This window comes from Apus apus, chromosome 15 (genome assembly GCF_020740795.1).
Source record: "Apus apus isolate bApuApu2 chromosome 15, bApuApu2.pri.cur, whole genome shotgun sequence".
NCBI lineage: Eukaryota > Metazoa > Chordata > Aves > Apodiformes > Apodidae > Apus > Apus apus.
Window position 1 is genome coordinate 10,980,501 of NC_067296.1, and position 14,059 is coordinate 10,994,559.

At 36.8% G+C, this 14,059-nt stretch overlaps 1 protein-coding gene across 2 annotated transcripts in view; it reads left to right on the top strand.

The window, feature by feature from the left end:
* Window positions 1-11,078, top strand: part of GNAS (GNAS complex locus) — a 144,005-nt gene extending 132,927 nt beyond the window's left edge. For both annotated transcript variants that reach the window (XM_051633053.1, XM_051633054.1), the window contains exons 7-12: window positions 2,233-2,306; window positions 3,034-3,092; window positions 4,349-4,469; window positions 5,543-5,673; window positions 6,200-6,267; window positions 7,174-11,078. In XM_051633053.1, coding sequence (XP_051489013.1) covers window positions 2,233-2,306; window positions 3,034-3,092; window positions 4,349-4,469; window positions 5,543-5,673; window positions 6,200-6,267; window positions 7,174-7,320 — 600 coding nt within the window. In that variant the 3' untranslated portion in view covers window positions 7,321-11,078. The remainder of the gene's footprint in view (window positions 1-2,232; window positions 2,307-3,033; window positions 3,093-4,348; window positions 4,470-5,542; window positions 5,674-6,199; window positions 6,268-7,173) is intronic.
* Window positions 11,079-14,059: the final 2,981 nt, after the last annotated feature.

The following is a 14,059-nucleotide window of genomic DNA, read 5'->3' on the forward strand; positions in this document are numbered from 1 at the left end:
ATGTAAATTTATTGTGAAATGAAAATCTGCCTAGGTTTAATACTTACATGATACTTCTGTGACACTAAAACTCAATTATTCGTTTAAATGAGTAATTCATAATGTTTTGCCCTCCTTGCTGATAACCACCACATGCTTTCTTTCTTTGATGCAAAGTTGGTTGGTATCTTCTTGGCCCCACTGACTCCCTCTGTAAACTGGATTTTGTAATAATAACCTTTTCAGAAGTTTGCAATTTTTTTTTTTTTTTAAGATCAGAATGGGCATTATAGTTTTCATTTTGTTACAGATCACCTGGGGATCTTTTTAGGACTAAACCCCTAATCCAAAATGATATGTATATTTCTTACATACATAAATAATGCAGTTGAGCATCTAGCCTACTTTTATAGGGTAAATAACCAAAATACATACTGTAGTCCCAAAACATTCACAGACAATATTGATGAGAGAAGTTTGTATCCTTTTAAGTTGTTCAAGAATAAGTTAATCACTCATCCTTTAGAAATCTGAGGGTTTTTATAAATTATGTTTCCTAATCGTATTCTCAAGAATCAAAATATTTAAAAAGCCCAGGTTGTTATATTTGAAATTTGGAGCAAATGATCTTCAGATGGGAAACTTTAAAAATAGTTTCAATTTTATTTTGGAGGTTAAGGGTGTCAGGAGTTTAACTTGTATTTACTTAATATATAGTACTAAGTATAGTACTTAAAATTTACTTATAGTAATTACTTAAGTAATGTATTTAAGTAGTTAAGTAGAATAATTACATATTTTTCTTTCCATAAGCAAGCACCAATATTTAAGGAGCTTGTTTGGGACCACTGACTGCATTGAAACTCCCCACAAGGATACTGTAAAACAGGCCCATTGGGATTATCCTCTGGGATGTTACATGTTTCTCCTGAGTGTAATAATCAAAACACTTCCTGTCTTTTTTTATTGTTTTGTCCTTGAGGTGGTTGAGTGCTTTTTTTGTTGTTTGGTTTTTTGGTAATATACCTGTATTGATTTCTAGGGCCACAGAACTCCAGAGAGTCCAGTTTTCCAAATTTACATCTATTTATTGGAACATTCAAATTTCCAAATTGTTTAAAATGCAAGTTAGATCAGTGTTTAAATATATACGTATTTCAATATGAGTATTGAAATAGCCAGACAACAAAAATTTACTATCAGAAAACTGATGTTAAAATGTAGCCAATTTGTTTAATGATTTAACAGTGTTGTCTAACCTTTGGATTTTATGTGGTTTTGACTTTGACTAACCAGTTTGGTACCTGCCTAGTAAGAACAGAGCTTTTATTGTGCATAACATTTTTTTTCTTACAGCCTGTTCCACTTACGTGATCTTGTCAGTTACAAGTGTCACAATTCATCTGTTATTTAGGCCCATTATGAATAAGACCCAAAATTTTAAGCCTTAAACTGTAAAGCCTTGAGTGGAATTCAAAGCAGTATTTAGTAGTTCGTTGCATTTGGACTGTGTACTCAGGCTGCAGCCTATGCAAATTAGGTTCTCCTAGATCAGTTACCCACTGGGCACTGTGTAGGGCTGTCACTGCCTGGCAATACACAGTAAATAAAAGCAAATGCAGTTTGGTTTTAATAGAATTTTGTAGCACTTAGAACAATTTAAATTGTTCGTAGCTCACAACTTCTGATTATCATTTTTCTCTCTACAGGAAATGCCAAGTTTTATCTTTGAAAAGCCCAATTCTTAAAAGATTTAAGTGCTTGAACTCCAAGTTCTTTGAAGGAAAAATACTGAAAATTCTCAGACCTAGACACTTCTTTTATTAGCCAAGCACTGAACAGTTAGGGAGAGATCTATCTGGGGCATTGGGAATTATTTGGTGGTAGTTTAAAGATCCTGTTGTGTGCCACAATCCCACTGAAATCTGTGAATGCAGCATCTGATCTCCAGGGATGGGTCTGCCCTATTCTGAACATTTGTGTTTTCTCTAAGTGCCCTGTAAGTCTTTCTTCCTCTTCCAAACTTGCCATATACAGCCTGCTTGTGAAAATATATGTACTTCAAAAGTTGAGCACACACAAATGTGGGCACACGTGTTCAAGATTGAAAGTCTCAAATGCAGCTTCACGGTGCAGTTTCTGCAGTACAGCATATGCTGTCAGCACAGGTTAAAAGGTTTTTGTCTCTGGTTGGTTATGTGAAGAATTATGAAGTCTCTGTGTTGAATCAGTGACTTTTCCTTTATGCTCTAGGATCTTCTCAGATGCAGAGTTTTGACATCAGGAATTTTTGAAACCAAGTTTCAAGTGGATAAAGTAAATTTTCAGTAAGTATCCTCTTTTTGTTTTATTTAGTGGAATGCAGACAAACAGCAGGGTAAACGGGCAGGCAGAATGACAGCCTAACATATAGTCATTAAACATTGAGATGTTTAGTAGAAAGCAAGTATTTTATGATTTTTTTAAAATGTAGTAGTCTGGCTTTAAAAAGAAATGCAAATTGGCATGTAATTTTCTGCTTGTATTTTAAATTGCCAAGAACAAAGTGGTTTAAATCTGTTTTTACTAATGCTTTTTCTTCGAGTCATTGCTAGTTTATATAGTAGACTGTTTGACCAAAAACTTTGTACTTATCTAAGTAGCAGAAAATGCACATTCTCCTTATTGTCTCAGGTTAGAAAGATTGCTTGACGTGAACAAAACATGCTGAGTTTTAGTCTGGTCTTGTTGACTTCAGACCTGTGATTTGACTTCAGCACATGACTGATTGTAGGCCCTTTTTTTTAATTAAGTCTTAGCTCGTAAGGGTAAAAATAAATCTGGAATGTACATACACCAGAATTTCCTACCTTCTGAATGTAGGTATTAATGAAAGTGAACATAATTTTATGAGAGCTCTGCATGCCTGTGTTGGTGCATTGTTACCTGTTCAGGGTCTTTCAGTTTCTGTGACATGTGGGCTTCTAAAATTTCTTACATTTTCTGTTTGCATTTGGGGGGGACCCCAAACACAAAATGTATTCTGACTCAATTTATGGTTTGTTTTTTTCTTAGTATGTTTGATGTTGGAGGGCAACGAGATGAACGCCGAAAATGGATCCAGTGTTTTAATGGTATTGTTAGAATTAATGTTTCTTTTATAGAATAGTTTTCTGCAAGACTTTAATGTTCAATCTTAACTTTCTCACTGTGTGAAAACCATTTTATTTTCCATGTAGCTTGCTAAGGAATTATTTGAACAGTTACATGGGATGGAATTTTTCTTGACGTGTAAACTTGTGTGATTGCATAGAGTATCTTTAGGGAAAATGTAGATGGAAAGGAGTTCAAGTTTGATGATAACATCTTAACTCCCATACAATTTAAATTGGGTAGTTCTTTGTGCATCCTGAAGTGTTGCATGTACCTTCACTACAGAGGGTTTTTTTGCTCTGTATCTCCGTTCGGATATGAAACTTTTCTCCACACCTTGTCTTAAAACTAGAGTTGGTGAAAATATTTTTGTCTTTATTGTTTAGAAAAAATATTTAGGAAGCTACACACAAGTCTTTTTGTAGAAAACTCATCATGAGATCCTACAGAATAGATAAAGTAGAATGATACTTATAATTCATAATTTTGTTACAGTTACTGTCACAGAGTATCACCTGAACAGTTTATATAAGCCTGGAACTACTGTGTAATATTTTCTTCCGGGCTGTTAATAAGAGATCTGTTTGGGTTTTACCTCTGCTCCTTCTTCCTGTTACCTCATGATCTGACTCATCCCTTCTGCTGTCGATATCTGAGGTAGATGAGCCTGGGAGTCAGTGTAAGGGGTCTGGAGCAGCACAGCCACACAGGAACGGAGATCTGGATTCTCTAATCCTGGGAGTATCTCCCAGGAAAGAGATAGGGGCCTCTAAGCAGTACAGTGTGCTCTGGGAGGACTAGAGCAATTAACCATGAATTCACAATAATCTACTGTTTCTATTATTGCCATTCACATGGATCAAAAGTCCCATTTGTCCTTAGGTCTCCCTCAAAGGCCTCCCCATCCTTTCTTGATAGCTTTCTAAAACTTCTTTACACCTTTTAAATCTTCTTTAAATTCTCCTGTTAGCTTTCTTCAGTTTCTCTCTTAGTTCTGTTCCTTTCTTTCCTACGTTTCTCTCATTCTGTCATCTTCTGTTCTGTGGCCTTCCTCTCCTATCTTTAGTGGTTTCTTTGCTTTCTTTTCTATTTCTGGTACCCAGAAAGCTGTCAGCAGTGGTGTTCCCGTCTGTTCTCTTCATGACGCTTAAAGTGTGGCAGCTTTTTATTGAACTTTGGGATTCCTGGATATTTCTTCTGAAGTTTGATAGTAACTGATGGGTATTTCTTGATTTAGATGTGACTGCTATTATATTTGTGGTGGCGAGCAGTAGCTACAACATGGTTATACGAGAGGACAATCAGACCAATCGGCTCCAAGAAGCACTAAACCTCTTCAAGAGCATCTGGAACAACAGGTCTGTGAATTGAATTTCACTATTTGCATCACATATATTGGTAATCCTAGCTTGTATTTGTAGTCAAGACTTGTATGCTGGCCCTGGCTAGTTAATTTCCTTCATAGCAATTCATGTAGTTCAGCACTTAACATTTTACCTGCAGCAATACTGGTAACAAGCTAATGTTGTAGCTGTTGGTGAGCAGAGTTTGCAGAGCATCAAGGCCTTCTCTGTTTCTCACTCTGTCCGCCCAGTGAATAGCTTTGGGGTGTGCAGTAGACTGGGAGGGGACACAGCTGGACAAGATAACCCAAACTAACCAGAGAGATGTTCCATACCATAATAATGTCATGCTTAGCAATAAAAGGGAAAAGTGGAGGTTTAGGGGGGTTGGCCACCTTGCTGGATATTGGTCTGCCTGTGGGAGGTGGTGGGTGATTGCCTTTGCATCACTTGTTTTATTTTCTTCTCTTTTCCACTTATCCGTCACTTATGAAACAACTGTTATTTATGATTTTTTTGTATCTTGATCTCCAAATTTTCTTGCTTTTATTCTTCCTTTCCTCTTCCCCTGTCCCACTAAGGGGGAGGAACATGAGCAAGCAGCTGTGTGGTACTTCACTGCCCACCAAGGTTAACCCACACAGCAGCCCAGCACATGTTGTTTGCCTCTCACAGTGCCCTCCAAGCTGGGCTTTGATCACAGCTGCCCACCCGTCACACTAGTGTCTGATACACTCATCAATTTGAAGAAAACTCTGGAGAGTTGCAAACTGGCCGTTGCCATTTTGAGGCTGAAGTGACTAAAGCAGTGATGGAGCAGCACACTAGAAAGTGGGTGTGTTCACCTGGTTGATGTTTGGATTAACAGTAGAAAGTGGATGGCTCCTGTTGCCAATATTAGAAGCACACAAACCAAACTCAGGGTGTGTACACCTGGAGCTACACCCTTGGCTTCAGCAGTAAAAGGAACCTTTCAGACTTATTAGAGTGTGTCTTAGGGCTGTTCTCTCCAGAGCAGGATTAACTTCCTTTTTGCTGTATGATCATGGCTGTGCCTTCTCAGAGTGTTTGTTTTCAATTTTCTGCAGGTGGCTACGGACCATTTCAGTAATTCTTTTCCTGAATAAACAAGATTTGTTAGCAGAGAAAGTTTTGGCAGGGAAATCTAAAATTGAAGACTACTTTCCAGAATTTGCTCGCTACACTACACCAGATGATGGTAAGTTTTTAAAGTTTTATTAGTAATTTATTTATATAGTTTCCTTGTTAATCACATTTGTCATGTTTTTGGGAATTTCACCTAAGACTTGAAATCTCTTAAGTAGATGTAATCTTTGTGGTGTTTCAGCCAAACTGTAATGCTAAACTTTAGGTATGAATAATGAGAGAATCCTGTCTTTTATATTTTTAATATATTAATGATTTCACCATGCCAAAATCCTGTTACTTTGCTGGTGTAGACCACAGTACAGCTTGTCACAAAGATGTCCTCTGCACTCCCCAAAGTTATATCAGTGGTCATTTCTCTAACCTGCCAAACCCCTGGTCCTATGATCACTGTAATATTCCTTTGTTCTCCTTGAAGCCTTGATGTTTTAAATAATATGTTCTGGTTAGTCTTATCTCAAAGTCAGTTTTGCAAAGTATGCTTCTATCAGAGCAGAAAACAGAACAAGTTATGATTTTTAGGTGCCTATTACCAAAACGATCTGTTTTAATGAGATACTTGTTTTCTTATTAATCAGCAATACCAGAGCCTGGTGAGGATCCCAGAGTTACAAGGGCCAAGTATTTTATTAGAGACGAGTTTCTTGTAAGTATTTCCTTTCCTTACATTCATTATTTCTTACATGATTCTTCTCAAATATAAGCTCTTACCCATCTTCTACTATTGCAAAACACTGTCACTTTTTGTGTTGTTTGTATTTAGCATCCACGCTGCATAAAACGTGTAAGAGCTTTACTGCTGTTTGTTAGGTGCTCTTCTGATACTTGTTTGTTGACATAGTACATAGTTAACTGGCAAAAGAATTGATGAGGACTAAGAAACCTCAAATAGAATGATGAGTGAAGTCTTGCTATGATTAATAAGGCCAGATTTTTATTCCATGCATTAGTTCTAAAGGTAAAGACTAATCAAAAGATGAATCATCTGTGAAATTTAATATTCTTTTCATATTCTCTTTCCCATTACTGGTCAGCTGAAGCTACAATAGACAGAGATCTATCTGTTTTAATTATTATTACAATAATAATTACAATACTAGTAATGGTGAGCATGGCAATCAAATTGTGGACTTATTTTAAAAAGGAGCAAAATAAAATTTTGACAGAGGCTTTTTGTGAGTGTAAAGCAGGGATCAAGGCCTTGTACAAGGAGGCAAAATCCCACTTTCTTTACAGACAACTTGACTAGGAGTTGTGTGGCTAAATTCCCCAAAGTAGCACGTAAATAACAGCATTTTCTTGAGTTCTCATTCAGCTCTGAAGTGCCTCAGTATGCAGTGACCTTCTCCCTGTGTCATTCTGATAATTTGCAATTTTGTGTTTTAGGTGAGAGAGTGAAAAATTATGGGCATTTTGCCTCTTAGTTACACCCTTTGAAAACACAGCTCACTCAGATGCGTCTTAACCATCATCCCTGTGAGTTTTGAGAACATGGGGGTTTTTCCCCACTCAGTTTTACTTTAACTCGGTATCTCTCTCTTACTTTTAACAGAGAATCAGCACAGCAAGTGGAGATGGAAGGCACTATTGCTATCCTCACTTCACATGTGCAGTGGATACAGAGAACATCCGGAGGGTTTTCAATGACTGTCGGGACATTATTCAGCGCATGCACCTTCGCCAATACGAGTTGTTGTGATGGAGAGCACTTTTTTCTGTGTTTTGGACTCCTTATTCCGCATTAAAAAAAAAGAAAAAAACACCCTTGCCCACATAGGGTGGAAGAGAACTGTTTGAATCTCCCATTGATTTGCACCCCTCAACTTTTTCTCCTTGCTGGACAACAGCAGCACTTCTAAGCTTGCTTCTGTACCCCTCGGACAGTTTGAGATGGCCCCTAACACTTAAAAGGCCATTTCCATGAGGATTCCCTAACACTGTTATTAACAAAAAAAGAGAAAAAAAGAGAGAAAGAAAGAAATAAAACCTAATTAATTAAAAGCCCTGAATGTGGAGCACCTGAAAGAATTTGGGATATAAAATTAAAACGTAAAACAAAAATTGGGGAGAGAAAACTTTAGGTAATTTAGCACTGTTGTGGGCATAATCATATAACCCGTGATCTCCATTTTGTATCATTCACTTCATCAGACTAAAGAAGGTGCCAAGTCACAGACCAAGTTTGAAGACAGACACTTGGGTTTGGTTCTCTGACTGTAATGTGGCTTTGAACGGAAATACTGACAATTCTACAACAGACCTAGACAGTGCAAAAACCCACTGCTACTTTTCAGAAGGGTATTTTTAAAACCAGTCTTGGTGGTCTAAAGACAACCATGGACATTTATGAATTGAACTGCGTATGGCCTGTGATTGCAGAAAGAGTTAACCACACACTGTTTTCAGTTTGTCCACTGATGATCCCGTCTGCTATAAAAATCATTATCTGGACTGTAGTCCTCACAGTCTTTCCCTTCTTTTTCTTCTTCCCTCCCCTCATTTTTTATTTTACTGCTGGATTATTATTCTTGTACAGACTGTAAAATGTATTATTTTGTACAACTTTATTGAAAAAAATAACTTGTAGAAGATCTTTGTGCCTTGATTATGGCTGTACCTGTACAATGAGCTAAGATGTAAGTATGTTTGATTGCGCTGTACAGCTTTGTCAACCCTATCTGCAGCATTAGCTCAAGGTAGGGAAAATTTATCTGTAGTTTAGTTTTTCTGGTTTATAAAAGAAGGAAAAATACTGTTTAGTAAAAAAAAAAAAAAAAAGAAAAGAAAAAAAAAAGAAAAAAAAAGAAAAAAGTACAAATTGTGCAAACTTAACCACTTTAAAAGTGAGGTCTTCAACAAGTGACCAGATGTTGCAGCATCATGCTTTTTAATTTTTAGCTTTAATTCATTTAAATCTCTATCCAAATGCAAAACATGGCTTGTTTCTACATAAACCAAATTTTGCTACAAATGATAAATGTTAGTCTTTGGTCATTCATATAGTCCTTTTTGCTAAAAAAAAAACAAAACCAGGACAGTAACAGACACATAGGGCATCATGCAGGTCTGGTGACCATCTCTAGACTGGGCCAAATACCCCACCAACCTCCACTCACGCCGCGTGGGCAAACAACTACCAGAATGACAAGGTGTGCACTGCCCTTGGATTTGGCCACTGAATTCCAGTTTCAAATGACATTTTTATTTCTCTTTTAATAAAGAGATACTTTAGAACCTTTTTTTTTTGTTTTATATTAACTATATAAGTAGCTTAAAGTGAAGATGTGTGGATTTTTCTTAAACTTGAATAATTTATGCAAATTATATGCTTAGAACAACATGTGGTACAGTAAAAAAGAAAAAGAGCAAAAATCACTGTAGCAATAAGAGAGCATGTAATTTTAGTAACTACTACACTGCTTTATATTTTATACCTAGGTGTTTTATGTCTCTGTGAGTGTGTTACTTTTTCATGTGTCTAAACCTACGTGTACAATTTGTACAGAGTCAGAAATTACAGCTGTAATAACACATCTAGAACAGTGTTAGCCTATATTACTCAAACACCCCTGTTCCCCCTTCATTTACACCCCTAAACTGATCTGGATCTTACTGCAGTAACTTTAAAAGGAAAGCAAAAGAAACAAAACAAAAAATGAACCACCAAAATACTTGCCTCCTTGCCTTTCACACTAGCTTCGCTCCACCCAAGAGACAGTGTTCACTTTCTTTTTTGGGAAGAGGTCCAGTTTAATTTAACCTTCGAGTGTGATCACTGATGTCTGTGCAGCTAGATTTGCTTCAGGTATCAGATGCCTTTTTAGTACTAAGAACTGCAGAATTGTGAGTTTTTGTTGCTTTTGTGGCTAAATTTTTAAAGGAAAATTAATCACCTAGTCCATTTTCATGTGAAGAGCAGGGACTTGATGGAGTTACTGTCCCAACTCTCTTAATTCAAAATTACTGGTGATCTTTCAGAAGACACTAAATATCCTAAAAATGTTATCTGCACTTGCTACTCATTTTTTAAAAACTGTCTCTCCCGAGCACAGGTTGAGAAAGTTGCCACCTGAACTTTGTAGAACTGTAGGAGATAATGACTGAAAACAGCCCCCTATGATTTAAGAATGTATCCAGTGCCTGTAGGCTAAGGGCTGGTGTTTCCACTAGGAAAAAATGGGATGCATGTAGTGGAAAGAAAATTCATTGTGAGCCTTAATTTTAGTTACAAGAGCCAAAATCTTTAATTTAGTGCCAACCCTTATCCTTCTAAGCCTAAGAGGAGTTGGTGTAAACACCAAATTTATAATTAGGGAAAACCTGTAGTTGTGTGAAGAATGTAATCTCTCATCTGAGAGAAACAAAGAACCTCCATTAAAACAAAATAATAAGCTTCTTCCTCTGGTAATGAGCAGGATACATAACAACAGTGAGCTATTTAAGACAGCAACAGTTTAAGAAACCTAAAGCTTTATATGAGCAGGAATGTTTAGGGGATGCTCTTTTTCTGAAGTGAGGAAAAAGGCAATTGTTTTGAATATGGTTGAGTTGCACAAGTATGGAGTGTGTGTGTGTCTTAATGTCTCAGTATTGCCTTTGTTAGTCTCTTTATTAGTCCATGCAGTTTGGTGGCCTGGTAAATGCAAGTCTTATTTTTAACAGCTTTCTTTTTCTTCTTTTTAAATACAAAACCATAAAGCTTTAATGCTTGCTATTTAATAAGTAACTGTGTTTCCTTCTGTCTCTAATTTAGTGGTCATAATTTGCAGTTAATTGAACCATTCCAACCTAATGCTTACCCATATTTCCTAGTTTTGTTTTATTTATTTATTTGAACTTCTTGTTTTCATGATTGAGGACTTTCACTTCTGTTTCATTCATCTGTTTGGAAACTTCTGACCTTACAGCCAAAACTTAACTCGTTCTACTCAGTATTCATCGTGATGCTGAAGTGTAAGATACCTGCAAATGTAAACACTACCACTTTTATTAATAAAAGCAAATACAGTGTTTTAGGGCACATTTGCATCACTATAGTTGAGGTTGTGTCACTATTTCCATTATAAACCCATAGAGGGTCTATATCTTGGCCCTAAATTGCCCTAAACTAAATCTTTGCAATAGAAGCTTGTGCTCAAGCATGATTTGGTGGGTTGTTTTCTTAAGCAGTTTCCAACACAAACTCGTTTCTGGTTTAAGTTATACAACTGTTTTGTTGGGTGGGGGTTGGTAAAAAGAAAAAAGAAATAAGAAAAAAAAAAAAAAAGAAAAAACCCAAACCAACAAAAACAACAAACAAACCTGGTTCAAGATTGTTTTTTGCACTTCTGTAACTCAGAAATGGTTTTCATTTTAAAACATAACCTTTGACAAGCCAGTAACCTACAATATGATCTGATTACTTTGGGTATTTTGTAAAAATAATAAAATTGTAGAGATGTTGTGGTTTCAAAATCAGCTGCTGTGCATTTGCAGTAACTTATTTCAACCTAAGAACTTGTAGTTTTTGTTTAGTATTGTTTAGTATATCAGTTCACATATTCAGCAGCCAGTGTGATGCAGCAGAATAGTGATAACTCCTGAAGGGTTGCTTTTTTTAAAATAATGTGGAGAGGTAAATCTACTACAGACTAAAAAAAGATTCAGCTGCTTCTGAAATCATCAAAAGCTGCTCTCTTAGAGGCTGAAACTGGAGCTCTGTGAGTTGTTCAGGAGCAGGCTTTGATGCAAAAGCATAGGAAGGCATGCTGGATTAGTTGTTGTAGACAAGGAGCCTGGAGGGCTTTTTTGTCTGAAAACTATTTTGGATCATGCCATCAAGGGTAGGATCTAACTTAGAGTATGCCTCTAACTCCTGAGGAACTGAAGCTAATTCTGTTTCAGTGTATTGCACATAATTGATATCTGCAGGATAATTTTCTTTACCCGGTAAATCTGTGCACAGAATTATTAATGTTCATCACTTTAGAGTCTGAGCACCTTGTAATTAGTTGTGGTGCAATATTCATGTAAGTGATGTAGGATATTTTGTACTGTATCTTGTTTTCCAATGTTGAAAATGATATGCCAGGAAAAAAACAAAAGATGTAAACATGGTTACACAGGAAATTGGCCACAGGCAGGGAGACAGACCCCATGAGAGCTGAGTACCAGTCCAGTGCCTTAGTGATAATCCCGTTGGTGGTTGGTGCTGTACAAATGTCTAAGACTGATGAAGTTGTTACAAGTTATAAAATTATGTAACTTACTCCAGAAGAGAGCAAGTTCTTTTCCTTCCCCAGCTGTATCTACTATGCTGTGTGTATTTGTAACAGTGCTGGCACTCAGAAGACCTCTTCCATGGAAGTAGGTGGTAGTATTCCTACTAACTGTAAGAAGCAGAATCAGGGCCATAGACTGCAATCAGTGGAAGTCACACAGGAACAGATCTTCATCCCTAAATTACATCTTGAGTTGTTGAGCAGTAAAAATATTTACAAGCAAATATCTCTTTGCAATCCAGAAACAAAACTGTACCTTTCTTCCTCAGCTTGAGATTTCTGAAAATTCATCCATTGGGAAAAAAGTGTTTCTGTTCTAAACAGACTTCCAAGTGTCTTTGTAAGTAAAATAAGCTACAAAGAGGATTTCTGAACTTCTGCTGATGAAAGCCCTTACACTGAGAATTATCTCTGGTGACTGACAAGATAGAAATTGCAAGAGTGAACTTAACTTTACTCCTGGTCATAACCAATTAGCATAAATGCTGTGAGTGGATGTGCTTCAGTTACTAGGTAGGTAAACTGCTTTAGAGTGTTTTACTGTATTGCTAAGATGGCTAAAATTTCAGCCATGAGCACTGGCTTCATAATTAATTGTTTTCAACCCTGATTCTCATTTTATTAAAAGTTAAAACTGTTTTTTACCCTGTTTATTTAATGTACTGAGCTGAGCAAAATGGGTGTAGTTTAAAGAACAAGTCTGCTTGGAAAAGCAACTTGGGAGGAGGTGGGGAGTCAAACTCATCTTTCACTGCATTAAACATAAAAATAACCAGGTGGGCTTGTTTTTTCTAATTTCTGGGTCCTATAAGCTGAACTCGGTTCTGTGGAAAAAAAAGGGCATTTTTCACTAGGTTAACAACAGCAAGTGCTCATTGATACCTCTGCAAAAAGGGGTAACTGACCAACTATGTAATAAATAATTTTCTTTTTTGAGAAAAACAAACCCACCAAACCAGAATTTACTTGTATTTCCTATTTTTTTTTCACTTAGGAAGTCTGCCTCAAAAATGTTTATTTTAATGACAGGGCAAAGTAAAGCTTTTAAACATTGTCCCAGAGGCAGAGAAAATGATACATTTTTTGAGGGAGAAGATGCTGATGTTAGGGTTTTCTATGTAACGGAACATACTTTCTAAGGCTGGGGTACCAGTAGAAAAATATAAGCAAATTCAAAAGTAGAATGTGAACGTATCTCTTCAATTTACCCAGTTGTTTTATTAAATCAGTTTTCTAATACATTAGTATTTTTTTATTAGTAATACAGTGCTACCCAAGTTTGGAGAAAGAACAAGCTTAGGACAGAGTTAATAATGTTGGGAGTTCTATTGTTCCGTTATGCAAATTAATGTTTTCAGGCTGTGAATTTCATGTGAATTATTCATAGTGAAGTGTAGTCTTTCTGTCTGTAGTTTTCAGGTATTTGATATGAGGGAATTGTGTCATTCTTGCAGCTGAAACACTGAAGTGCCCGTAGAGATCAGATAGAGGAGCTGCTGTATGAAGGTCAGGAATTGCCCCATGAGGCTGTTTGCAGAGGGGCCACATTCTAGTTCTTTCTCACTCAGTTTTCTGTAGGCAGGATCAGAAGAGCTTCTGTAAGGGACAAATTAAGGGGTTGGGTGATAGAATAAAATACATGTCTGTGTAAGACCTCAAAGTGTTAAAGGTATTTTGAACTTGTGTTAAGCTAGAGCCATGGGACACAAGTCTTTCCTGAAGTGTGTGTGTGTGGTTTCAGATGTATCTCAGTATATTTAATCTCCATTCTCTTCCTGCTTGAAAGCACAACATCCAAAATGATATAACTTTAATGAAAGTTCTGGTGCTAACCTGGAGTTCTGTTTCCTACAGGGCAAAACTGCTGGGCTATCAGAGGTCATCTCTGTAGGAGAGTTTGGAAGCCCAATGCTGCCACAAGGGGAGCTGGAGAACTTAGAACCAATTGTTCTGTCCAGCATCATGGTGCAAAACTCGCTACCTTTGGATTCAGCTACTTTCTCCTGTCCTCACTCCTGCATCCCACCTACTTTTACAACGTGTGTGGTTGATAACAGAGAATAGAGCAGCTTTGAAAGAAAGTTATGAGACAACCTCACTGAAAGTTCAAAGGAACTAGGGAAAGCTAGATAAACAAGACACCTAAATCCATCACTGGACACTGAAAAATATATTTAT